General features: G+C 39.1%; 1 protein-coding gene across 2 annotated transcripts in view; it reads left to right on the forward strand.

The window, feature by feature from the left end:
* Window positions 1-27,801, forward strand: part of APP (amyloid beta precursor protein) — a 200,645-nt gene that overhangs the window by 150,330 nt on the left and 22,514 nt on the right. For both annotated transcript variants that reach the window (XM_030943771.1, XM_030943780.1), the window contains 3 exons: window positions 6,669-6,797; window positions 8,771-8,870; window positions 26,871-27,092. In XM_030943771.1, the coding sequence (XP_030799631.1) occupies window positions 6,669-6,797; window positions 8,771-8,870; window positions 26,871-27,092 (451 nt within the window). The remainder of the gene's footprint in view (window positions 1-6,668; window positions 6,798-8,770; window positions 8,871-26,870; window positions 27,093-27,801) is intronic.

The following is a 27,801-nucleotide window of genomic DNA, read 5'->3' on the forward strand; positions in this document are numbered from 1 at the left end:
AGGAGTAAGTGCAGTTTCTGAAAACAAATTGTGCATTTCTTCTCTCCCCTTCCCTCTTCACTCTCAGAACCAGTCTTAAAGGTGCAAAATTTATTTCGGGGCTAAACAGATGAATGGGGATGAATTGTAATTCAGCATCATAAAGTCACCTCAGGACAGGCATGTAGAAAAAAAATTAGAGACCAAAGCTCAGTTAGAACTTAATTTGGCAACTTTTATGAAAGATAATAAAAAATGTTTTTATAAATATATTAGTGACAAAAGGAAGGGTAAGAACATCCTTGATTTTCCACTGGATGTGGGAGGGAATTTAGTGACTGCAGATGGAAAGAAGGTGGGTGGAGGTGTTTAACACCTTCTTTGCCTCAGTCTTCAATGGAAAGACAGCTTGTCCTCAGGACAACTATCCTCCTGGGCTGGTAGATGGTGTCAGGGAGCAAAATGATCCCCCTGTTATCCAGGAGGAAGCAGGCAGGGAACTGCTGAGCTGCTTAAATGTTCATAAATCTAGGGGATGAGATGGGATCCATCCCAGGGTGATGAGGGAGCTGGCAGATGAGCTTGCAAAGCCACTCTCTATCATTTACCAACAGTCCTGGCTCACTGGGGAGGTTCCAGATGAATGCAAGCTGGCCAATGTGACACCCATCCGCAAGAAGGGTACAAAGGAGGATCCTGGTAATTATAGGCCAGTCAGTCTGATCTCAATGCCTGGTAAGGTTATGGAGCAGTTTATACTGAGTGTCATCATGCAGCACTTACAGGATGGGCAGGGTGTCAGACCCAGCCAGCAGGGGTTTAGGAGGGGCAGGTTGTGTTTGACCAACCTGATCTCCTTTTATGACCAGGTGAGCCACCTGGTGGAGGCAGGAAGGGCTGTGGATGTTGTGTACCTGGGCTTCAGCAAGGCCTTTGACACTGTCTCCCACAGCACAGCCCTGGAAAAGCTGGCAGCCCGTGGCTTGGACAGGAGCACTCTGTGCTGGGTTAGGAACTGGCTGCATGGCCGGGCCCAGAGGGTGGTGATGAACGGTGCTGCATCCAGCTGGGGGCTGCTCACCAGTGGGGTCCTCAGGGCTCTGTGCTGGGGCCAGTTGTGTTCAGTATTTTTATTGACGACATGGATGAGGGGAGTGAGTCTATGGTTAGTAAATTTGCAGATGGGGGCATGTGTTGATCTGTTGCAAGGTAGAAGGACTCTGCAGAGAGACTTGGATCAGTTGGATGGATGGGCAGAGTCCAATAAGATGAAGTTTAGTAAGTGCCAAGTCCTGCATTTTGCCCACAACAACCCCCTGCAGTGTCACGGGCTGGTGATAGAGTGGTTGGACAGTGCCCAGGCAGAAAGGGACCTGGGGGTGCTGGCTGACATGAACATGAGCCAGCAGTGTGCCCAGGTTGCCAAAAAGGCCAATGGCTCCTGGCCTGTGTCAGGAACAGAGTGGCCAGCAGGAGCAGGGAGGTCATTCTCCCCCTGCACTGGGCTCTGGTGAGGCCACACCTCGAGTGCTGTGTCCAGTCCTGGCCCCTCAGTTTGGGAAGGACCTTGAGATGCTTGAGCACATCCAGAGGAGGCAACGAGGCTGGAGAGGGGCTGGGAACACAAACCCTGTGAGGAGTGACTGAGGGAGCTGGGGGTGTTTAGCCTGGAGAAAAGGAGACTCAGAGGTGACCTTATCACTCTCTACAACTTCCTGAAAGGTGGGTGTAGCCAGGTGGGGGTTGGTCACTTTTGCCAGGCAACAACTGACAGAATGAGAGGACACAGTCTTTAGCTGAGCTAAGGGAAATTTAGGCTGGATGTTAGGAAAAAAGTTTTTTATGGGAAGAGTGATGAAGAACTGGAATGGCCTGCCTGGAGAGGTGATGGAGTGATCCAGGTGATCCAGATCCCTGGATGTGTTTAAAACAAGACTGGATGTGGCACTGGGTGCCATGATTTAGTTGAGGTGTTATTAGGGCATGGGTTGGACTTGATGACCTTAAAGATCTCTTCCAAACTCGTGATTCTATGATTCTGTGAGGGTGAAACCTGGGGAGGAATTGATGATAACTGAATGACCTAATGAGTTAATCCAGTCCCCAGACTGCTTTGCAGGATATGGAGCCAGAAGTTTGAATACACTGTGAATCCAAACTTCAGCTGCCTAGCCAAAGAGAAAATGGGCTTAATGGAAAATGCAACTCAATACCTTAGCTGTATTTCACTCTGGCAGTTTCCTAGTAAACTAAAAGTGCATTTGATGCAGTTGTGTTATCCTTGGGAGAGTAATTCATAACCCTACTGATAACTTGTTAAGTACTATTAGAAAAATCGTGGTAGTGGGGGGTTCTGGAGTTCTCAAATGATTTTTAAGAATCCCCTTCACTCCCTGCTTCAAGTTACATGGTTTGCTATTAGTATGTTTGCTACAAAAATACATCCTAAATATTTTAAGTGATGGAGTCTCTTTCTCTAAAGTTGTGAGGAAGAATTTGGATTTAAATTTAAAAATAAGTTACACTTCTTTATGAAAGTGCTGCATGCAGTTAGGAGGGTTAAAAAGTCCATGAATGCTTTGTGAATAGCTCCTGTATCAGATCCAAAACTAACTGGAGGTGTTTTTCATGTGTTACATGGATGATTGCCCAGTACAGTTTTAGAGGTGTGCCTCCGAGTACCACTCAGGGCAGCAAGGGAGAGAGGGAGCACACAGAGATGAAATTGGATAGTTTCACGAAAATAAAATTAAGCAAAACCAAATATTTATACTCTTGTTCTGTTCTCAGAAGAACTGTCATGCAGGCTCCCCGGAAATTCAAAATTTGATCCTCATTCTTGATTCCTGATGCAGCTTAGCTGTGCTGTTGTACTTTGCTGTACTTTGAAAATGGAGTGCAGCTGTTCAGTATCCAGTGTCAAAATAGTATATTGTTTCATCATCCTTGGTGGGCTTACTGCAGGAAAGGAGGATTAGTGGCAGCTGGAAGCAATATGCCTCTAGTTTTTAAAACTTTTGAAAATTTTCCCCTTAATTTTGTACATTAAATGGGGGAATTCAGATCCATCATTCTCTGTGAACAGATTGATTCTCTAATTCGCTTGTATTCCCTCTTTCATGTGCATATCAACTTTTGTGAATTTATGTATTGCTTTCTAATCTTTGATGGTGGGAGAGGCACATTATCTCTGGGAAGGTGGTAGTGGGTGACAAAGGCAAGCAGAAAAGAAAATTGATGAAATAAAGGGTTTCAGATGAGGGAAGCATACAGGAAAACTTTGAAAGGTAATTAATTAACCTCTTTGCATGTAAATTAAAGTGAGCATATAATCCTTAAAATCAGTTTAAAATGCTTCTCCTCTAATTCAGCACTATTTTACTGAAATAGAAATTCTTGCTTACAACAGCAGGATCATTAAGATCAACCCTGTAATGTAGATTAATCCATCTGATTTTTTTCCATGTTTTCTTTTTCTTCAGACCTTACTCTGGTACCTGTTATTCTTGGGAGCAGTGCCTGTTCACAGAGAGAGCACGGGGCAGTTTGAAACTAGTCCAGTTTGGCTGTTTGGACAGGGAAGAGGAATCTGCAGGGGGGCCCGTGCTCAGTGTCTCAGAGTTTGGGAAGCTCAAAGCATTTCCTGAGTCCAAGGAGGTTGCTGTGGAAATATGCAGCTGGAGGCAGGCCAAAGTGTTGCTGCTGAATTGGTGATAAAAATCCTCCTGTGCAGCAGGAAACAGCAGTCCAGCTCTAATACTCCACCCTTAAGCTCTGCTTCTCCAAACCTATTAATTTCCAGCTGTGGAATTCTTCACATATACTTAATTTTGTAGGTTTTTTGTGAAATAGGATTTCAGCTCTGTTTTTATACAAAGTCAGATTTCAAGAAAGGTGGTCAGCTAATGCCATTTTCCAGAGTGTCGTTTTAAACCCTGGCAGGTTTGTTATATCTAGAATTAAGAGTTTTAAAATAGTGAGCAGAAACAAAATTTGTCTTAATTTGTCAAAGTTCAGTAAGTTGAAATAGTGAAAAACAAATAATGAGATTGAATCAAATGGTTTTCATTTTAGTTGGTCACCAGAGGAGACCTTGAGAGGGGAGGCAAGTGTAAGTCTTGGGCACCATTACAGCAATGTGATTTTGATGTGTGAGATCACATGTTTTGTTGCAAATTAGTAGAAATTATGAGAAGGCATCTTTAACTCCAGAGAATAGGTATCTGGATGGGGATTTATTGTCTTGCCTATGAGTGTTTGCGCTCATTGAGTTCAACTTTTCTTGAATGTTTCTAAAATGAGCTACTTCTCTGTGATGAAACATGACCTGCAAGTTAATAATGGAGCAAGTGAAATATGTACTGAATATGATACACAAGGTATTCAGAATAGTGAATGAAAAGAAGCAATTGTTGCACATTGCAAGAGCAGTAATTGGAAGGGACTGATGATTGATTTTTCTCTAAAGACAAGGTTAAATAGCATTGTGAAAGTTTCCTCTTTGATTTAGAGTGAATTTTGATCAAAATGACAAGCCAGCTTAGAATTTCCCATGGAAGTTCCATGGCACAAAGCCAGGAACTTGTATTTTCAATACAGAGACCTGCTTTGTTATGGTTTTAGTGTGGTTTCTTTGTTGTAAATATTTTGGATTTCCACGAGAAGAGATTTTTTTTTCCATGAGGAGAGATTTTAGCCATGCAAACTACATGTGATGTTTCCATTTTCCAAGCTCAATGAAACTGCACTGTTTCATCACTCCCTTAGAATCTGAAATAGCAGATTAGGATCAGTATAGGGACATCTGCATGTTTATATATAACCTGCTAGAAACTGGATTATGGGCATCTCATATACAGGACCACAGAATGACTCATCTTTCAAATAAGAGGCGAGGCATATTCTCTACAGTTCTAGGTAGAACATTTGTTCTTAATGGTGCATTGTCACCCTAGGTAGTCTGTGTAGCCCAGATACATTGTCTATGAACCTGTCCACAGGTATTGAATGCATGCAAGTCCCCATGTACTCAGGAAAGCTGTATAAAATAGTATTTTGACAACATTCTCCAGCATAATTGAGATTTTAAATTAGCAACTAAAGAATACCCAAAGACATGAGCACATCTGCTGAACGGTTACAATAGCTTGTAAGAAGGACCATGATCAATCTCAGTTGTAGATAAGAACAGATGTTTGAATCTGCTGAGAAGGGGGAGCTTTGGAATGAGTTTGGTGGGAGCAAACAGTGTTACAGTATGTGCTTAAAATAATTAGTAGCTTCCCATCTTATTAGGTGTGTCTTTTTTTGCTGCATTTGCCTGAATAGTGTGTGCCACGAGACTGTGGATTTAAGCTTCTTGCCAGCCAGTCCAGAGTTTTGGAGTACACAGTACCCATATTATTCCTAACTAATCAGCATAGCCCTAGCCTGTTACCTGGACGTGTCTTGGGGGCAAGAAAAGTTGAATTATCAGGAAACATAGCTAAATTTTCTGTCTTCAAAATTTTCTTCTTGTTATTAAACTTTCTGGTCATCTAGCCTTCATTTTAATAGAGCTTCACAGTTGACATTTCGGTTGTTTGGCCATTCCCACAAGGTTGTGAGGATTACTCACTTTCCAGCATTTGTCCTCAGTTTCTTGCAACTTCATCTGAGAGTACTTGGCTTTGGGGACTTTGAGTTATTTCTCTCATGAAAGAATTTTCAGCAATGGAGACACTAAGTTTAATTCTCTGGCAGGATATGGCTTCATATCTCTATTTCTGTCTGACATCTCTTCTTCAAATAACCTTTGGTTTGCTTTCCTCAGACATTTTTGAATCTGTTGCTTCTCTTAAACTGAAGACATTCTGAAATCTTTGGACTCCATATCTTAGTATTGATCTCTTGTGTAAATGTTAAATCAGTTTAAGCTCTATATTTGTCCATGAATCTAAATCATCTTAAAACTTCACCTTCACCCACAGCTCTTCCTGCTTTGGAAAGCTGTGCACAGAGCTTCTGACACTTTTTTATCACTTCCATACCTTCTTTCCTGTGTCACTCTCAGTGCCTAGACAGGCTCTTTACCATTTCTGTTCATTCTTTAATCTGCTGCACAGTAAGGTCATCTTTCTGTTCCTTCTTGCTACTTGGCAGCTTCAGGTAGGATGCACAAGCACAGCACCACAAGTGGGAATTTGCAATAGACTTCATATTTTTGCAAAATCTGGCATGTAAGCTGAGAAACTTCAGAAAACTGGGCAGATTTCTCTTTTTTCTTACAGGTTTTCAGTCAGTTGTGTGTTTTGGATGTGTGTGTTCTGGATATGTATGTTCTGTATCTCAGCTCTGTAGTTCTTTTCCTCTGTTTCCTCCTCTGGTGGTGTAGCAATAGTGACAGGGCAGGAACATTGTGTTGTTGTTTTTTTTTTCCTTAATTTTGCAGTCAAGTCTGGGGATTGGTTATTCAAAGAAACATAGAAATCTGAACACCCTTCTCAGGAACATTATCTACTGTCTACAACTACTATTTAATGGTGCATCCTGATGGTGTTCAGTTGAGAAGATCTTCCTTATAGTATTCAGAGTTGCCTTCAGAAGATAGCACCAAGGGCTTTTGGCTTGGGATACATCTCCAGTGCAAGAAATGAAAACATGTGTCCTTCTAAACTGATATGGTTTTTGTTCTTTTTCTTTCCCTGTAGCCTCGTCATGTATTCAACATGCTGAAGAAGTATGTGCGTGCTGAGCAGAAGGACAGACAGCACACTCTCAAACACTTCGAACACGTCCGCATGGTAGACCCAAAGAAAGCTGCCCAAATCAGATCTCAGGTAATCCCCACTGATGGTTAGTGAACTTGTGTTAGTTCATAACTATTGTGAAATTTCTGTCAGCCTGTTTTTTATAAAATACCCAACTCCTTTCCATGGACAGCTTTAAATGCAATCGAAAACAATCTGTTTTCCATCAGAAGATTAAGGCAGAATGATAGAGTAATGTGGGTATGATTTTTCTTCTGAGAAGAACTGAATACAGGTTTTTTGTCTATCTGGACCATGAGTCAGTCATGGGCATGCTCTGACGAGCCTTCCAGAGCATTAATGCTGAGAGCCTTTGTTAGTGCTTTGGTAAATAATACCTCTGGAAAAACATCAGTATTAGATTTAGCAACAGCACATGGTTGTGCTTCTCTCACTGAAGTGGCAGAATCAGAAGTGGTGCAGCCATCTGACTGTGACCAACCTTTCTATAGTCATTGCAGAGGCACTTGTAATGTCTATAATTGTGATTACTGTGATGCACTCGAGTTTAATGTGTTGTTTTAAAACAGACACTGTCCTTCATGGCATTTAACTGCTGAATGTTACTATAGACCTCAATGCATATGTTTTGGAACATCTTTTATCTTGTCTTCATAAATCATAGAGGGCAAGAAAGCAGAAAGAAAACACCGTAGACTGAGCTGTTCCCTCTGTAGGATTCAGTGGCAGGCACTGTTCCAGCCACAGTTTTTGAATTGACTGACATCACAAAAAGAAAAATCAAAACTATGTACCTCCCTGGATAGCAGATTAGATTTTCAAACATCTGTTTCAGCCAAATGTGTACATTGAGATCATGCTGTCTTGAAATTGTTGTAGTGAGAAATGCGCACTTCTAAAAGTCTTCTGCAGTGACTATTATCTTTGCCTTGTCTTAAGCATCTATTATAACTTCTTTTTTTCCAAGTCTCATTGGGTTATTTAATGACAAAAATAAGTGAAATTTTGCAGAGTGCAGATTGTGTGGCAGCACTAGTGAAGAATAGAAACTGACATATAAATACAAGAAGTGCCGTGTATTGTCTAACATGTCATTGTAGGAATGAGTATTGATATAGCATCTCTGTGTCTGAAATTGGTCAGATGGTTGGGGAAATGTGGCCTGGGAGTTCTGTTTGTGAAATGTTTTTCAGTGAAAAATGGAAAACAAAGTATTTAGTTCAACAGCATAAATATTTAGATTTGAAGAAATCATGCTGCTGTTTCATTAAAACTGGTGTCTGCAACTGATTTTACTTGTTAGACCTAATTATCTTGTCAGTCTTCTAAGATGCATCTCAATTTCTCCTTCTACTGAAGAAAGGTGATACTTGTGAAGAGTAGCCTGGGGGAGCACATATCATACAATGTCATAACTCAGCCCATAACAATGTGATGGCACTTGAGGCAATAGAGCTGTAATCAAATGAGAGGATGCAGTAATGCTTCTGGGTGGAAATATTTTTGTTTGCAGCTGAAATATTTGCAATTTGTAAATGCTACTTCTTTTTCTTTGGAGAGCTGTTTCTTTTTGCAGTATTTGGATTAGTAAGTAAATAAATAAATCCAAACACCTGAAACATTTTGATGCAGCAATCACTGTGCCTCACTTGGTTTACCTGTTATGTGAAAACTTATAAGTATGGGCAAATGTAAACTTTTCTGAAAGAAGAATGAAGCTGTGGATTTCTGCCACAATAGCTGCTTGTGTGCATGTTCTGCCCCACAGCAAATGTAAACCCCTACTTTAAATTACTGCATTTCCATGGGATTTCAGGTGGCTGTGTAAGAGCATCTAGAATGGTATGTTTAGCAGCCGTAGGAGAGAGGTGAGTTTTGTAATAGGTTTGACAGTTTTGATACATAGAGCATATTGAAATCTTATACCTGCGCAAGTGAAAATGGTTTTGCTTCCTATAATCTATGAAATTTGTGATAATGTTATCCATAACAAATAAGTTATCCATAGCATCCCCCTCCTTTGAATATTTTTCTTTCCATAGGTTATGACACATCTACGTGTGATATATGAGCGCATGAACCAGTCTCTCTCCTTCCTCTACAATGTGCCTGCTGTGGCAGAGGAGATCCAGGATGAAGTTGGTATGCAAACTACTAACATAGAAAAAGACATATATTTCTGTGATAAGAAATTAGCACCAAAAGCAAAAATACATCATCTCACTTTCCCTATTGGTATACTCCTCAGCTGAAAAATAGAAGAGTAAACCTGGCATCATTCTTAAATTTTGAATTAAATTATAATGAGCCCTTGGAAGACAAATCCTGTGTATATCCCATGCAGTGGCATCATCATACTGCTGTAAATGTCTTCACTGAAATATGTTAATTGACATTTGGAACCTTCCATGCTATAGGGATACAGCAATTGACAATGAGATTTAGGCAAACCCTATCCTTTGGATATTTAGTTTACCTGGTAAGTATTTACATGATATAGACCATTTGGAAGTCCCACAGTTAAAAAATTGGTTGCAGAGCCAAGGATCTGAGAAAAGTGTAGGTATCGACTTGGCAGTATTCTAGTGGTCATGCATTTTAGTTCTTGGTTAGTTATCAAATTGATATCTCTGCTCCTCTCATTTTTTCCAGCATACAAGCTGGACTGTGGATGCATCTGGTAGCAACAGACCTATGTTTGCCTTTTCCCTGAGAGCTGTAATGGCAGATAGCTGTGAGGGAGAATGGCCTTTCCTTCCATCCAGATTCCTGCCCTTGGCTGTGGCATTGCTGCAGCAGAGAGATCTCCAGTACAGCACTCACACTTTGCCGTTTGCTGCTATTGCAGCAAGGCAACTGCACTCAGTTTTGGACATCATGTTGCTAATGTTTGTCTTTAAGAAAAATAACACATGGTTAAATGTAAAGGTCAGAGATGGGACAGTCATTTTTGCACAAGTTGTGGCAGTAAGTGGCAGTTAATGTATTAATTTTAATGTATTAACTAGTAAACGGGTTCAGCTGAATAAATAAGTCATTGATTTCTTCAAAACACCAGGGAGGGAGGTGTGCCACTGCAGTAAGGGTTAGGATGCATTTAAGACACAGGGAGGGATGGACAGGGAATAGTGGTGGATTCATTTGCCCAAAGTATGAGTTATGATAGAGATATGCTTCTGCTTGAGAGGGCTGGAGATGAGATCAAGAAATAGTGGGAGGGACTGGGAGGCAGCCAGAAGATAACTGGTTAGTAATTGTCCTTAACTGTGTGTTTCTGTGCTCCACAATTATAAGGCACAATCAACAGTCTCAGTCTGTGGATGTAGAGTCATTCAGGGAGGAACAACATCTTACTGAAAATTTGAAAGCATGTAATTTCTGTAGAAAGAAGATGTCAGTACTGTGAGGTCTTTGAGATGCTCAGTTAGTTTTCTTTTTGCTCTGCTATCATTCCCTTGGGGTTTTTGCTTCAAACTTCAATTTCTTCTTTCTATTCTTGGTAAGGTTAACGCTTGTTGCTGAGGATATTCTTGTAAATTTTGTTCTCCTTTCTATGTACTGAAGTGGAACAAGAATGCCAGAATCTTTGGAGTGGCATGAGACCAAGAGTCTAGTAACTGCTGAGTGGTTTACAAGAATCTGACTCCTAATCTCAAATGTAATACTAATTTTTAGGGGCAAAAAAGAGCCTAAAATTACTAAGGTATTCTTTCCTAATAAGTTGAGAGCAGCTAAGAAATTACAAAGAAGATGTTTGCTACAGTCTCTTGAGCAGCTTTTCCTTACCTTGATTTTTTTTTTCCTTTTTGTGGTTTAGGCTGTGCTAAAAGCTGTTCAATGCATTGCAAAGTTTAAAGCAATTAAAACAAAGTTCTCATAATTGGGAGTTACTAAGCAACACAAATTAAAGTAGTATCTTTTCTGGGTAAAATATTAGATCTAGATAAAATAGTTTTCCATAATGCAATGTCTTTCAGTATCAGTGTTCTTCTTGTTGATAATATTGTCTCTAAGCTTTGTTTTACGTATTGGTTTTAATGAAGTTTGCAGAGCTCATTCCCATGTGTTCAAGAAGACAGTATCCTCCTAGCTTTGAGCCTTCTCACTCTGATCAGCCTGTTTCAAATTCTCTTCTGAAATTACTGAATTTCTTAGTCTCTGTACTCTTCCTAAACCCATGGAAAAGGACATCTTTTACAGCTGCAAAATCTGTGGGAAAGTAAACGTCTAATAAAACTTCACTTTGTAGCATTCCCAAGAAATACTACAACTCTCAGTAAAAAGATGTTTGATTAAATACCTTTTGTTGGAACCATTGATTTAGAAAGTCTGGGTCAGTAGAAAATTTGAAAAATAAACGAGGTATGGACATCTCACACAGAGTGTCTAACTAATAAATTGCATGTAAGGAGACATGGTTGAAAATAGTTTTAGTTAATTTTCTTTCTTGATTATAGGTTTTAGTTTGTAGTTCCACTCTGCTGTAGAGTTCTTTATTGTAGTTTTAGTTTCTAGTTCCACTCTGCTGTAGGGTTCTTCATGAAAAGTTTTTACCTTGAGGAATGGCTAATCTTTGCTTTAGATAACAGACCTCTGACAAAGGTAGTTTTTCCCTGAATCAACCAAGTAGCTCTATAAGCAGCAATACAAATGTAATCCAGTTTGCTATGAATTTGTCCCATGGGTTTAATTCTTCTTACAGATAATGTGGTGCTGTTTTTCACTCTATTTTTCCTATTGCTAAAAATATTATGACCTATTTTTGCCCAGTTAATCTGATAAATCACAGTCTTGCTGTTGGACATTTGGAGTTTCCTTAAAATACAGACCATGTTTGAAGTTTCTACCTTAAAAGGCCAGCTTCCATCCATTGTTATAATGTGCAAAATCCAAAATAAAAAAATCCAGCTTCTATGCTTAAAATGGGCTCTTATGCCTTTTAAAAGCAGCCTTTTCTTGTTATTTTTGTAAGTCCAGCAAAGATGGTGGTAGGAATTTAGGGTAAAATTTAACTGAGTTTTAGTCCTTACCTGCAGGTGTCCATCACCAGCTGATGTCCACCAGCTTTAACAGTGGGTGTCATAGGAGCATATAGATAGTTGCAAGACTCACAGCACTCCAGAGGGTAGAAAACAGCACTTAAATTAAGTGAGGGCTTTCATCCTAAGCATTTGACCAATGTGTAATGTGCAAATGCCCATAAGGGTTTCAGGCACTGTAATGTAGCAGCAAATTCCAGATGTGTGGGAAAGGATATTGCTGGCTGTCTCTTGTTCATATTGGGCCAGAGGAAAAGGAGCCGGTCTGAGAGTTGCAGAAAGAGGTCACCTAACCATGGTTGCTCTGAAAAAGCTTGGAAAGAATAAGCAGGTCATTTGGGTAGGAGACTGGCATTCTGGCTGCAGATGATTTCACAAGGGACAGAGATGCAAATGTGTTAAAAAAGAGGTCACTCTTGGCAATTGATGTAATTCTTGGTGATAAATGGAGTTTTTTATGAGCAGGAGTATGCCCCATGAATAGGAGAGTGGCACAAAAAGAAATCTGAGCAGATTATTTGCCTGCCTAGGTGTTTGTACTCACCTTTTCTCTCTGATAAATCTCATATCCTATTTAACATGTATGGAATGCAGAAAAAGCAATAGCAGGCTTTAAGCAAAATCAGCAGTTCCTTCGAGCACGTCCTGCTTTAAATCCTTATTTGATTAGATTGCTTATCCATCTATGTAAAAGGCAATTTATTGCAGAGAGTGGCACAGCAGGCATGGCTTCTGAATCAGAAACTACGTCAGAGTTTTGTACATCAGTCATGTGGGTAGGCAGTGATCTGAATTTTTAATTCTGTGTTTGCTACTTCTTTCCAAATTGATGTCCTCAGCTTCAACTTTTCTAGCCCACCACTGAGGAAATATTAAGCTCTGTAGTAATACCACAGCAGTATAGTACCTAAGCTCAGAAGCATTCAGTTATGAGCAATAAGTAAAAGAATATTATTTCAACTGTCCCTTGACAAATAAAATCAAACTATTGTTATTTTATTATTCTGTTCCACTCTGCCTGTCCTGTTGTTCTGCAGCATTTTCTGGATGCCACACACACATGACTTGTCTAGAAGAGAAGGCAAATCCAGGCTGACCCCAAATCAGTGCCTGCTTTCAGATAGTGTACTGTGGGTCAGGTGCTATTTTAAACATTTGTGTGCTCCAACTTAGCATGACAAAATTTGAAACAAGAGACATTTGCCTCTTGACATTTGCCTTGCAAGTTCCTTTGAAGATTTTTGTAAGTGTTTCTTGAAGCAGCTGCAGACTCAAGATGTCTGAAGACTTCCTTTGGCACTTCCACTTTAATCATCAGGCCCAATACCTATCTGAGTGGAGGGCAAAGTTAGCACTTCCTCAACTGGTCCTGGTCTTTCAGCATTTATTGGACTAATTTTTGAGTCTTTGTTTCTAGCTTGTAGTTTTGATCTGTAGTCAGTCCACAGCCTTTCTACATTTCTTGCCATGAGTTGAATTAGGATGCTGTTTCCAGTCATTCTGTGGTATCCTTCTTAAGAGGTTTAATGGTATTCGTTTCTTGCCACAGGCTGACAGTTCAAAACCACAATCAGAATGGTCTGGGGACTGATACTGCAAAACCAAAACATGCTCTTGGAGGCTTTGCAAAAGCAAATTCTGTGTCTTGTCTTGTTTGGTGCTGTTCCTTTTGTGATTGTTTTCTTCTTCCTCTCCCTAAAATGCTGTTTTGAATATGTTATCAGTAATGTCTGTCAGACTGCAATGGGCCTTCTCAGTGTCTTTTTTTTTCCTGTAACTCTTCCTTGTCATTCTGTCTTAAAATTTATCTGATGGGAAGAATTCCACCTTCAAAAATGTTAAAGATGTTGAAGCAATGCTTAGGATTTCTGAACCTTTATTTGAACTTGGGTTGCACCATCAAGGTATCAGAATAATTAAGGAGAGTTGACTCACATTGACTGTGTCAAAAGCTTGTTTAAAGGTTTACAAGAGTATTGTAATGGGATCATACAGAATATTGTAGTTCATATCAAGTAAGAATAGTAATTACCTTGTAACTCAATTTGAGAATGTTAGACTAGAAAATTCTTGAAATTGCTGTTTGTTTGTAGAGGTGGCAGCTCTAGGCTGCTTGATAAGAACCAGTTCTAGTCTTCCTCTAAAACTAGAGGCAAAAATACTGGCTGCATCTGATTGATGCTATAAAGTCATGCATTAGAGTGCTTATAATGCCTTAATTTTTTTTTTGGTAAAGTAAAAGTGATGTTGAGGCATGGGTAAATGCATTAGCACTCCACATTTTATCTGTGAGACAGACCATGTTCAGTGAACTGGCATAGAGAAAAATAAAGAATAGTCACCAGTGGTGCTCATCATCAGGGCAGTTGGGTTTTGCATTAGTTGACTAATGTGCTTCATCCAGACTGTAAATAGAGTGAGCATTTGTAATAGTTGCAAAAACTCATAGCTGGGGAAAGTTGGACAATTTCTGTTCAGTTTTATACTTTCTGCCATTCTGGAGATAATAGAATTGTCATTTTTAAATTGCCCCAGGCACTTGGCTAGTACTGTGTAGGGGAGTGTTCAATATTGGATACAACAAAACATCATCTTTGCCAAAGCAGAAGCATTGAATTTCCACCCTGATCTCTTTAAAACCAGCACATTTTTCTGTGCCAGCAAGTATTCCGTTGAGATCTGTTGATATCTACACCACAGAGAAACTCCTCAGCAAACTTTAAGCAGTTTGTGGAAGTGGGACAATAGTATGTAGGTCTTACCAAAGGTTCTGTAAAACCTGCTTTCTAGTTTTAAATGGCCTGCTTGGTGTGTCTGGGCTGTATCATGCAAGCCCATGTTCCTGCCCTTCTGCTCTGCCCTTTGTGCCCATAAGTGTAATGCAACTGGAACAAGCAGTCAAAAGCAACCTTTGGAGAATGTGCATTTGCACAGGTATGCTGAAGTGACTTCCAGCACTAACTACACCTGTGTTTTCTCCCCATAATTGATTTGACACATTTATGTGTAACCAGTAACCTCAGCTTTTCAAAGAAAAATTTTAATTTTCTGTGAAGTGGTTATTGACCTTTAGTATTCTCCCTTGAAGGCCTATAGCATTCAGTCAAAAAGATGGTTTGTTAGGATTCTAGCAAAATATATATTGTTGCCTCAGTGGTTAAAAATAGCAGAGTCCTTCCACAAAAGCAAATGAATTCTGTGTTAAGCTTTCCACAGCGACATTGAGATAGATTTTGTATGCTTAAATATTGACATATGGCCCAGGTGGAGAGCCTGATGAGCAATTAAGACCTTTTCTGCCCAAGGACATTTGTTTTTAAAGCATTTGACTAATTCATATATGTATATACACACGCACACACTCTCAAGCTTTTCTTTTTCCCAAGTGGTGTTTTTTTCTTTAATCATCACAAGCCTATGGCCTTGACTAAGCTATTAATTTTGCCACTTTGTTATCTCTATAAAATATTCTTACAATTATTTAAATACCATAAATAACAAGATGCCATTTGTTGGAGCAAGGTGATGTATGACATTTATGTAGGCAACCAGCCAATGTCACAGATGCACAGAATGCCTGAGGTTGGACAGAACCTCTGGAGGACATCTGCTCCATTCCCTCTGCTAAAGCAATGCCACCCAGAGCCAATTGCCAGTGTTTGGTCACTCTCACAGTGAAAAAGCATTTTTAAGAGACTCAGCTCTGTCTGCTAGTAGGATATGACCTTTGCTTCAGCGTAGGAGAGAAGGGAAAAAGTCCTGGAAATAAATCCAACATTTTCTTTCTCTAAGCATCTCTTATTTTTTGTCAAATTTATTTAACTGTCAAAGAAATGGTGGAGAATTGTAGATGATTCAAATAGATATAAATGCACATCACTGACGCTGATGTTCTGAAGTGCTTTCATTAGCAGTGTACTATATCCTCCCCATCTTTTTATAGCTAAATGGGCTATTGTGTGCTCTCATGGGCACTAATGTTCTCCAGAAAAGACATGAATCCTGATTTTTGTGTGCACAAGCCCTCTTTCCATCTCATAAATATTGTGAGCATGGCTTCAGTGAGTAAAAGAGCCAGTTTCCTCCAGGGTGCACAGATACTGGCAAAAGGCTAAATTACTTCAGGTGGCTTTGGATTGAGGTGGCTTGTTCTTAAAGGAAAGATATGGGACATCTTGTTTTCCAGTTCAGAAATATAGTCAGAATAAAAAGTTAATAGAAGTGATGAAGTTTATTGAGAGAATATTTTCCTTTGGTTTGAATAATGCTGTTCTGTTTCACTTGCACCTTTAAAAAATCTGGTCTCATGATCCACGTGTTAGAACTGAAAACTGATAATAATTGTGGACTTGTAAATTATAAACAAAGTAATTTTTAAATTTTCTGAGCATCTGCTCTTTCATTGAGTATTTAAATCTTTCACTCTAAATAATTCATGTATTTGCAGGAGAGGTTTAAAGGTGTTGCCTTGGTTTTTTCCAAGAGCTGATGGTGAGAGCACTCTGCCCTGCATTGATAGATCCTTCTTGATGACCTTATTCTGTGACCTTTCCAATACTTTAGCCTGAAGTATTTTTTTGTAGAAACTTCTCTTTTAATAGAAAGTTGCCATCCTCACTACAGATCCCACAGGGAGTTCATGATCATGAGACCATTGGGCTTACAGTGGAAACAGGCTGAGACTGAGACAGTGTCCACTTAACAACTTCTTTTGATACTCCTCTGGAAGAATCTACAGTCACGTTGTACACAATGGAAAAAAATGCATTAGACTTTGAATTGTCCAATTGTCCAGTTATTGGTTGTATTCTTTCCTATTTTTTCTTATTTTATTGGATACATGTGGATTTGATCAGGATTCTCTCCTTAATCACCAGTCATTTTTTGGTGTCATGAATACAGTAAACTGGGAAATTCTCTCTCTTGGAGAGCCTTGTTTCTGTGGGGAGTAGAGTTACAATTATATGAAAATGTTGCATTTAAAGGAGTGTGTATGTTATTTTAAATTAGTATCCTGGATATATTTGATTTTAAAAAGCATTATAGGTCACGATTACCTTATAGCTACAGGTTTTCTCATAAACGTCCAGTTGAATTATTTCCTGTTCTTTTATGTCTTCAGTAAAAAGTCTAAAGCACTCATTTTTCAGATGATGCAGATAAAGCATGTGGTGATACCAACATGTTCTCTTTAAAGCCTGAACCAACATGTTCTTTTTAAAGACTTTTTTTTAAGTCTGCTTTTAGTCTTAGGCTGAGAAGCCATTCTGCTTCTTTCTCATTAGTATTTCCTGATAATTGCTTCTAGTGTTATGCTTTAAGGAGCTCATATGTTTGTTCATCACATACCCGATTTAAGATGTCTTTTTTTTTTTTTTGTCCAGCTTTCAGATATGATCTGAGAGCAAGTGACTTTCCAAATGCATAACTCCAGTCAGAGGGGAGGCTCTGACTTTATAAAATGTTGCCTGCTTACAGGAATCTCATTATACTGAGCTATTGGAGATTTTTTTGATACATTGAATATATGTGTATTTTTCTTCATAAATATGTCATCTTAAATCAAGTTCATAATGTCCTCGACTACTGAAGCAGCCCAAAATTGTGGGATCACAAACATTCCAACATCTTCTGCTTCATTTGTGCTGTTGAAAGATGGATTTTCTTTGCCCAGTTAACATGTTTTGGAAACACAGTTGTGTCATTCTGTGTGATTCACTCTAAGATCAGATTCCTAGTAGGAGGTCTTGGACTGTGAAAGAAACAAAGGAAGCATCCTAATTCTTACCTGCTGGCAAATTGCAAGTCTCCATTGACAACCAGTTACAGACTGGTTATATTAGCACAAGGTAATATAGTTTTATATATAATATATTACAGAGCTACTGTGTCAGTCTCTGGAATTGTTATCCAAAGGGATTTAAACACTAAAGTCTGAACTGCATCACTGTGGGCAGAGTATCCTGAGGGGGATGGCAAAATAAGCCTCTAATGCCAATGGTGTACTAAATTTTGTTTTGAAGCATAGCTTGCTTTCCAGAAGTGCAGAGGGAAAATTCACAGCTGTTTATTATGGTCAAGAGTATCTGTGGTGTTCTTCTTTGCCAGGTTGTTACTGTTGAGGTAAAAAAGGAAAAAATTACAGAGGATATGTGATTTAACAGAATGGCTGGGTTGATGGAGATTGGTTGCAGTAATGTTCTGTCAGTTCCCATGCACATGGGATTACAAATGATCTTTCATCAATGCAGCTTTCTCCTGCCTGTGATTCTCATATACCCAACTTACTGAAATGTGCATTTTTCTGAATAGTGGTGCCTGGGCAGAGTTCCAGTTCTTAGTCTGTTCTGCTTCCTCCTTTTAGATCATATGTATATGAAAAAGAGCATAAAAGGCACCAGAACTGGCCACATCCCACTTCATAGATATATTTGGTAAATTTAAAAAATGCATCTCTTTAGATTACTCTGGCAACCTAGGATATATCTGATCTATCAAACACTAAAACTGCAGTTAATAAATAATTGTTATCTGGAGCAAGCACTGCACAATTCACTTCTGTAAATTTGGATTTAAATTTAAAAGTATTATCTTTTGACCAAGGGAATCAACTGCTGATGCCTATTTCGGGCTTACCTAGAAACAGAGGCCAGACAAAGTTAAAAGGAGAAAAGCAGATATATTTAATGAAGAGCCTTCAGGTACATTAAGGGCAGATGAAGCCTCCCCAAGGGACTACACCCAGAATGGATGATGGTCCCAAGTTTTTCAGACAGATACAAGTTTGGTCTATTAGCATATCAGGTGTTAATCCTCCAATTACCGCTTCAGGTAATGAAGTTATATTCCCCCAGTTTGCTCCCCTCTCCCCCAATTCACTTTTGTTTATACTTTTTGGGGCTTGAGGCCCAAATTCACTTTTGTTTATACTTTTTGGGGCTTGAGGCAGATGGTGTCCTTGGATCTCAGGCCTAGAAGGATTGCTTTGTCTGACCAAAATATGAAGAGAGTTAACTAACACTCTATATGAAGTTCAGAGTTATACACTAAGGCAGTACAGGATATGAAAAATACAAAAGCTAAAATCTTAAAGCATCAGTGCAACAAGTTAATGTTCAGATTTTTATATTTTTTAATGGATTATTGAGTGCTTCCAAGATGACACATCAAAAATTGTTGTGGAATTCACAGTCAGACCTTGAGAAATGTTTGTAGAAAATGATAGGTAACTGACTTGTTTCAGGTGCCAGAAAGTGGTAGTTTTAGGTCCTACTGCAGTTTTAAATTGTGTTGTGTATTGTAAGTTTGGCAAGTAAATATAATTATTGTTACCAGTAAATAAGACAAAAAAAAATATAAATAAAGTAAATAATTATTTTCAGAAAATTAGACAATAAAATTCTGTAGCAATATTTCATAGAAATGTTTTTTGCAGAGTAGTTTCACTTATAAGCCTTATCAGGTACTTAAGAGGGAAAGGTACTTGGCTTTTTCTACTTTACACAAGCCTGAGCAAGAATAATGATAATATCAGTGACAATTGATCAGGCTGTTTATTTGTTTTAATTTAGATTCTTCAACCTATTTTAAAGCACTTAATGATATGTTAATTCGGACTTAAATGTGGAGTTGAATTGAAACTTGGAGAGTTTGTCACAGTGCCTTCTGTGGATCAGGATGATGATATACCATATATGTTCTGGATTATGGTATAATTTCAATTCAATTTTTTCCCCAAGTATTTTTTAATATTACCTTGTTTACCTTCATATTAGGTTGTTTCCATGTCTTACCTGGAGAGGACCTGTCTAATTTAACCAAATTGAATAAGGAGGGGATGAGAGGAAGGGAAAGAGACAACAGAAATTAACAAAAAGACATGTTGTGAAAGGGAAGAGCAGGGTCTTTTATTTCTGTTAAATAGCTCCCAGAGATGACACAAGCTTCAATACTTTCTGCTTTGAAGTGAGGAGGACATGCAGTTATTAATCAGATGACTGGCTGTTAAATACAAAAAAAATTATTAATGTCCACGTAGCTACAGCCATGTGTTGAGATTTAATTTTAGTTAATAGATAGTGTGTGTAGTTTTCAGATAATTATGGATTTGTAGTAATTAAAACTTCTGTCACTGAAGGCTAAGAGGCTTCTAGGAAAATTAGACAAAATTTCAGACCATGAGTTTCATAGCAGGCTCATTAAGTGGTGTGAAAATTGTCATGAACCTTTGCTCAGAGTGCTCAGTCATTGTGTACAAAACTAAATTTGCATTGAAGTCCATCCCTAAGGAAAAGACACTGAGGTCATTTTGAAATCAATCAATTACTTGGTGATAAGTTTATATCCTAAGCTTTAAAGACTGAATTTTCCTGAATTGGATTAGCCAAGCTTCAAAGACTCTTCTGTACCAGAAAACCTGTGATTTACCTGCACAAGGACAATGTCTCTGTATATTAGTTAAATATCTTTGGGGGTTTTAATGATATAAGACAAAATGTCTGCAAAGTAGATTTAACTGAAACATTATTCCATGTACCAGCTGACAGGAGGAAACTCACTTGGATTGTTTTTATGATGTGATTCAGGAAACAGCAAAATCTACATGTGGTGAAATAGAAGGAGCAAGAAATGGGAAAGAAATGGAAGTGCTAAAGTCGTGATTTTTTTTTTAATTTAGTAGAAGCATGTTCTTTTTAGCCTGGTTCTAATTATTGCAGCTATTCTCAAGTTCAAATGTGTATTTTTTTCTAAAGTTTGGTTTCCTGTTAGATTTTCTTAGCCATCAAGGTGTTGTCTAAGGCTATGGGATGCTTATTCTCTTACTAACTTCTAGAAAAAATATTTTAGGTCAAATGTTTCATGATAGCTTAAATGTTCATTTTCTGAGAATTTAAAAAGGGCCAAGTCTTTTCAACTTATTGAACAAGGTTTTCATACACAAAGGAAATTTCTGAAAAGTGGAGGGTTTTGGCTGCTATTTGCTCTTACCTGGTGGTGGTATCTCTGAAGGACAGAAAATAAGAACTGTGAAATGCTTTTTTTCCATGGTTCTTGCTCTTTCTGTCTCCCTTCAGCCATGAGGGAGAGATGCATTGCACTGAAAGAGTTTCCAGACAAAAAAACCTGTGACATAATTTCACAGGCTGTCAAGGAGGTGAGAAGAAAACTTAGATCTGATGGTGTGGTCACATTTCTCTGTCAGTATGGATCTGAGCACTGAAGGTTGGGCTCATTTCCAGTATTTCACAGGAGTGATCTACCACATCACTCCTCTTTCTTCATCCTCAAAGCATGCAGGCACTCTCCACCCTCCAGCAGGCAGCTTGCTTTCAGTAACATTCTCATCAGTCTCTCTACATTATGTTTGATTTGTACTAAACAAATTAATTAGTTCAGCGCTGAATACCACAGAATTGTGTTTTGTAGCTTGAGAATGTTATAATTATGACTCATGGCAGTAAGCAACGTCATGATCATACAGTGTTTGGTTCAGCAAAACATCTAAAAATAACAAAATACTTGAAATTCAGTGGAGCTTCACTCTTTGTGGTAAGGCACAGGAGGTCTTGTTTTCATATTTACCAGTTTTGGGAGAGTTTTGATTCATACAGCTGACAAGATACAGACACTCAAAGTTAGTTCAAACCTGACTGCATTACATCAGTGCAACTGCTTTAGAAAATAACATTGAATTAGCCCATAAAGTAAGCATACAATTGAAAGCTGCAGCTAAACATGTTACCTCTTGCCACATGTGCTGTAATAAATTATTGTGTTGGTGTTCTTAGTGAATCCTAATTGTGACATCCAACATGTGCATGATTTAAATTGCCTTCAGACAGGATTAAGGCAGTTGTGTGTGCCAGTACCAATGAAGCTGTTGCTGTGACTCAACTGCTCTGTAATTTCTGCTATTAAGAAGAACAAGGAGGTTGCTGACATTTTTTAGTTTTGTCATTTTGAAAGCACGTGCTCAAAAGCAAGTAACTTTGGGAAAAACACATGTTCAGTTCAGACTGAATGGTCACTGATGATAAGTGAGGCAATAAGACTCTGCATTTTTATGAGTTTATTTGAGCTCATTCCAAACCCATCTCTGTTGGATCAAATATATGTTCTACCATGTAAATGGCATTTTACAAAGGAAGTTAGATGTTGGGTCAAAACTGTGGCATATCATTTGGTGGTATTTTAACTAGTCCTAATTAGAGGTGTTTTGGGTACACTTCATTTCTAATCTCTTTTAAGAAGTTGTTTCCTAGAACTCCACAATTACAATTGCTGATTTTAAGGCTGCTTTTCAACTAAATTCTATAGTTCTGGCACTTAATAGTGATTGCAGAGCTTTTCATCTAGTAGGTGGGCTCCTTGAAAACACAACAAATGTCATAATTATTTTTGGAAATTTTAAACAAACTATGAACTAAATAAAAATTATGGTTTGAAAAATAGCTGATGGATTGTTGACACTCCAGGACAGCAAGCAAAGCTGTTCTGTATTAAATTCTTGTCATTATAGCTGGGCCAATTAAGGGCCTGGAAAGTATGTCCCAGAGTTCAACATCGGAAGCAGTGTTGTGTGACAGTAAAATTAGATAAGGTTCTAACATAACATGGGTTTGCCACTCAGAGACTCCATCAATTTTGTTGGGATTTGTCATGATATCTTTTCTAGCACAGTGCTATCTGCAAAGATTTGCAAATAGAACTGTGGTCTTGGGGCATTGTAGACAAATAGCTTCTAACAATACAGTATCTACCAGAAGATTCTGTAGTAAATTTTATTTCTTTTCTTCAGCTTTTTCTTTGCTTTTAGCTCCATTTGCCTCTTTGTGGGATAAGAGAATAGTCTTGAAAGTAGTTTGGATTGGTATTACACTTTTATCCAGTTTCCCAAACATATTTTGCTTCAGTTTTTCTAGATGCTGTTGTTGAGGACTATTGACCTATGAGGAGGCCTGCAGTGAGTCCAAAAATTAGTGAAACTTGCTTAGGTGCTATGAGAAGTCCAAGAAGCATCTTATTAAAATACTAGAAGTGAGCCTGTCTCTCATCCTGAGAAAGAAGAAGTTTAGGTTCCTGAAGGCGAATTTTGAGTGTCTGGAGGAGAAGCAGCGATTGTGTGCCCTCACACCAAATTCAGAGCTAGTGGGAGGTCTGAGGTCCCAACTGAGTGTGGTCTCTTCCTGAGGTCATGGTTGCTTTTGAACACATGCTCTCAGAGAGACAGAAAGATTTGCCATCCTCTTTATTTTTCTCAATGGCAAGGCTTAGCAGAATGCTACAAGGAGATAATAACCCAAGCAAAAAACACTTACTATAGGAAGATCCTCAGAGTGTTTTTGTCCTGTTGGTTTGATGTGAACTGAAATTTTGAAGAGCAAGCTAGGATCTCTCTATATTCAGCACCTAATGATAAGATATTCATAGTACAAATAAATCCCCTGAAACAGTTTGGAATGCACATCCTAGCCTGTAGCTGTGTCTGTACTCCCTGCTTTAGGGACAAATTTAGGGATTTGTCTTTTGCACGGTGGGGGAGTTGAATTGGCAGCTGCAGATGGAGGAAGTACTGTGTAAATAAATAGATGTATGGCTTTCCATTAGGGTAACTGATGATTCAAGTAGCCATCGATACTTGGAACAAAACCAACCCTGAAAAATTGATCTTGGACTTTGCCAGTAGTATCAATAACTGGAAATCCTAAGGCAAACTTTTTTTAGCAGTTTAACGATTGAAGCAGTTGTTTGTGAATCATTTACTCGGTGCAGACACAGCTGCTTCAGTGTGATGGATTCCAGCAGTTTCTATGCCAGGCACTTCCAACTTCTCACTGTCATTCAGTGTCTGATTCATCCTGTCAGATGGGCTTGACTCATGTAGCCATTGTTTCCCCGTTTGTTAAATGGATGTGATCATGATCTGCTGGTTGTAATATCTGTCTGCCTCACTTGAGCTATTGTGCAGGTCAGTTCCTTTCCGTGCTGTCTGCCACAGCTGGGTGGAAAACAATGGAGCTGGCAACGATGTGCTCCCACTTGGGCAGCCTTGAGAGAACTTTGTGTGTGATCACTCCCAGCCCTCAGAAATTTGGCTGTAATGATGGTATCATGATGAGAGTTTGGAATCCTCTCTGTCAGCCTGGCAAGGCACAGCCATGCCTGAACCGTGGCCTCTTCTGATTTCTGTACCAGTCCTGCTCCTGCACTGCCAGAGCTCAGGTCCTTCCTTCCCCTCTGTGCACCATTTGTCCCTTTCCAAGGGCAGGAGCTGTCTGCAGGTGACACTGAGCATGTCAGCAGCATAGTATGGGCAGGAGTTGTACAGGACAGGCACTGCCCAGGGCAAAGGAGTGGCTGGGGCACAGCTCCTCCAGCCACAGCTCCACCATCCCCTGCTCCTGCTGCCTGAGCTCCAGGTCTCTACAGTTGCCCTACACCATCCTCTGGGGATAGGGAGAACAGCAGGAACAAGGGGAGCTGTGCCCCAAAACCATTCCAAAGCCCAGGTTTTGAAAGGTCTGTGGTCACAAAGATGCTCAGTACTACAACACTCTCTTCTGTGGTCCATGATGATATGGTAGTAGTGTTCTCAGCTGCTGTCATCTGTGGCACCCTGCAAGATACATGGACACCAGACTCCTCCCTCAGGCCACTAAAATCCAGCTCTTTTTTGTAAAGTCTTTTCATCCATATCTAATGAAAATTAACATGTCATGTGGTAATGTCTGCTCAGAATATCAAGGTACTTCACCTGTCTCTTCTGATGAAAGGACGTGGTTTAATTTGAAAAAGGAGTAGTGTAAGTGCAGTTTGGAGACAAAATCAGATTTAACTTCAATGCTGAAGATTTAGTAGGTGTCATAAAATAGTACTGGTTTCAGTAAAATGAACATGAAAAGAAAAACAATTCAGTGTAATTGACAAAGGTTTTCTATACTGTCCTAGTAAGTCATTTTAATGGGCAAATTCAGTCACAGAATTAAATTTTGTATTCACATTAGTCTTACCATCTGCTCAAGTAATTACTGTTTAAACTGGAAAATTTATTTTAAAACGTTATTTTGTAAGATTCAGAACCCATGTTTGCCCCAGAGCTGAGGTTGCAACATTCTTTTTATTTTTGATGATCTGAATTCCGTGTTATGGGAATAGGGTGGCAGAGAATTTTGTCAGCTATCTCAAGGTGGCCTTTGAGAGATGAATTACAGAGCAGAACCCTACTGCATCATCATTGACAGAGGCACTGAAGCAGTGCAGTGGCACCTCTAATACTCCTGAGGTGGTCAGGGTCCTTTCTGAGGGTGCTGCATGGTTCCATTGTACTTCTGTGGTATGAAGCTTCCTGCTGTAAAGCGGCGAGAAACATAACATTCAGAAGATTTTTCTGAGCTTTTCTAAAGCTGTGGTGCTTTAGATGCCCCTCATCACTGATATCACTAGGAAATGGGTGAGCCCCTATGAAGTGGCATAAAGGGTTTAGCAGCAGAGTGGTTGGTGATTCATGTCCCTGACTTGCTGCATGGTAGAGATGTGGGTGTGAAGTAGTGACAGTCAGGGGATCCTTAATGAAGTACAGAGAAGACTGTCCTAATAAAAGCTGTTGTATCATCAGCTGCCATGTGTGTTCTCATGTGGTCACTTGCACTCTACTACAGTCTCCTATTATGAACTATTTAACTCTGTGGCACTTGCTCACTATTGGTGCCTTATTAGCAACTATTGGTCTGCATTGCAATTTTTTGCTTGAATGTGCTCTTTGCAGCAGGTTCCCTCAAAATACTTGCAAATAGTATATTTTTCCTACAAAAACAGGTGTCAGTGAATCAGGGTGAATGAAGAATGGAATTATAGAATAGTTTTGGTTGGGAGGGACCTTTAAAGATCATTTAGTCCAGCCCTCTCTGCAATGAGCAAGGACATCTTTGAACTAGATCAGCTCGGTCGGAGCTCTGTCCAGCCTGGCCTTGAATGCTGCCAGGTACAGGGCATCTACCACCACTCTCCTTGGAAAAAAATTCTTTCTTATATCTTACATACACTTACTCTCCTTCAGTTAAAAACCATCACCCCATGTCCTATTACTAAAGGCCCTGATAACAAGTTTGGCACTTCTTTCTTATAGGCCCCCTCTAAGTATTGAAAGGCCGCAGTAAGGTCTTCTAGGACCTTTCTCTTCTTCAGGCTGAAGAGCCCCAGGTGTCTCAGCCTGTCTTCATAGCAGAGGTACTTCAGCCTTCTGATCAACTCTGTGGCCCTCTGGACTCACTCCAACAAATACTCTTTTCTGTGCTGAGAGTAGAGGAACTTTGATGTGAGAAGGGAGTAGGAAAAACGAAGCACACACAACCTCTGAGCTTATTTTTAACACGGAGTTGAACAGTCTGTCCTATACACCTGGTGGAACTGAAAAGTGCTTTGATTGTTCTCACCTTGCTTTAAGAAAACAAAACTCCACAGCATAGATAATATTTCATAGCTTTATGTGCTGGTAGCTTGTAAAATAATTTGTCTGCTACTACTACTACTAGTACCAGATGTCTACTACTGCTTTTTAACAAAGAGCTACTTCAGTTACGATGAAGTTATATATGTTAAAAAATCAAATGTTTCTTCAGATTTGATGTGTTATAGTAAACCCAATTTAATACAGTGACTGTTGTGGTGATTTAGGATTTAAGAGTTGTGATAAGCTTTGGCAGTGAGCATTTAAGAGGAAGGACAAATTACAAAGACATTCCTTCCTGTGGATCTCTCGCCAGTTGACTTAGAGAAGCATATTGAGATGAAGGGAATTGTTTTGTGCTTCCTTTCAAAGTGGTTGGGAAGAGCCAAGGAATGTATGTAGCACAAACCTATGATCTGTTATGTAGTGGAAATGTGGGTAGGAAACAGTATTGAGCAGTTGTGGTTGATGTTTAAAAAAATGCCTTAGCTGCAGTGCTTATCATGGGATTTTAACTATTCCAAGCCTTACTATTTTTATTTATTGTAGGAAAAACAGAATCTCACAATGGTGAATTCTTACTTGAGTAGCATTGAAAATAGGTCCTTAGATATGCTGGCTCTTTCATATAGTTTCTGCATTGAAATTTCCTTGCAGATGAATTACTTCAGAAAGAACAAAACTACTCTGATGATGTTTTGGCCAATATGATCAGCGAACCCAGAATCAGCTATGGAAATGATGCTCTTATGCCTTCATTGACGGAAACAAAGACCACAGTTGAACTGCTTCCAGTGGATGGAGACTTCAGCCTAGATGACCTTCAGCCATGGCATCCCTTTGGAGTTGATTCTGTTCCAGCCAATACTGAAAATGAAGGTAAGTACAATAGGGGGAGAAACCACAGAACTTTCTGAGCTGAGCTTTGTGGTTTCTGTTCACATTATTCCCTGAAAATTCATATTTTTCTTATAAGTAAGTGTAAGTGGAATAGAGGTGCTGAAATGTACATTTGGAGCTCATCTGCTGTGTCTCTTGTGTTTCTTTGATGGAATAGAAAGTCCTGACTAAAATCTGTAATTTAGACACACAATAAATTTCAGAGTTGAGCTTACTTGCCTTCAAAAACAAACCATAATAAAGTCTAGGAGATTATGAGTAACAGTCTTATAAGATACATGACAGTGACTGCAGGGAGATAGATAAGCTGATAGATTTGTGCCGTGATGAAATGAGTGTTTTATTTAAGGTAGAGCTTTTTATTTGCTGGCATGGAAATTATTACAGTTCCAGCATAATCCTAGCAGACAGATAATGTTATTTCACTCCCTACACTGGTTGTCTGGAATGTACTGCAGAAATGCTCCTACATGCACTAGTTGGCTAGTGAAAATGTTTTTCCTGAGGAATATTATATGTTGTTCATGGACTACTTCAATGAAGTGACTGCATGCTACTTGAATAATCCATTTAGAATCTGGAATTAGTAATTCAGTTAGGTGTTGGAGCCAATAAATCAGAAACCTGAGGGACTTTGGTCATGTCATTCACGTTCCTCCTCTTGCCTTTGTTGTCCTTTCTTCAACTG

Source organism: Camarhynchus parvulus, chromosome 1 (assembly GCF_901933205.1).
Source record: "Camarhynchus parvulus chromosome 1, STF_HiC, whole genome shotgun sequence".
Taxonomy (NCBI): Eukaryota; Metazoa; Chordata; class Aves; order Passeriformes; family Thraupidae; genus Camarhynchus; species Camarhynchus parvulus.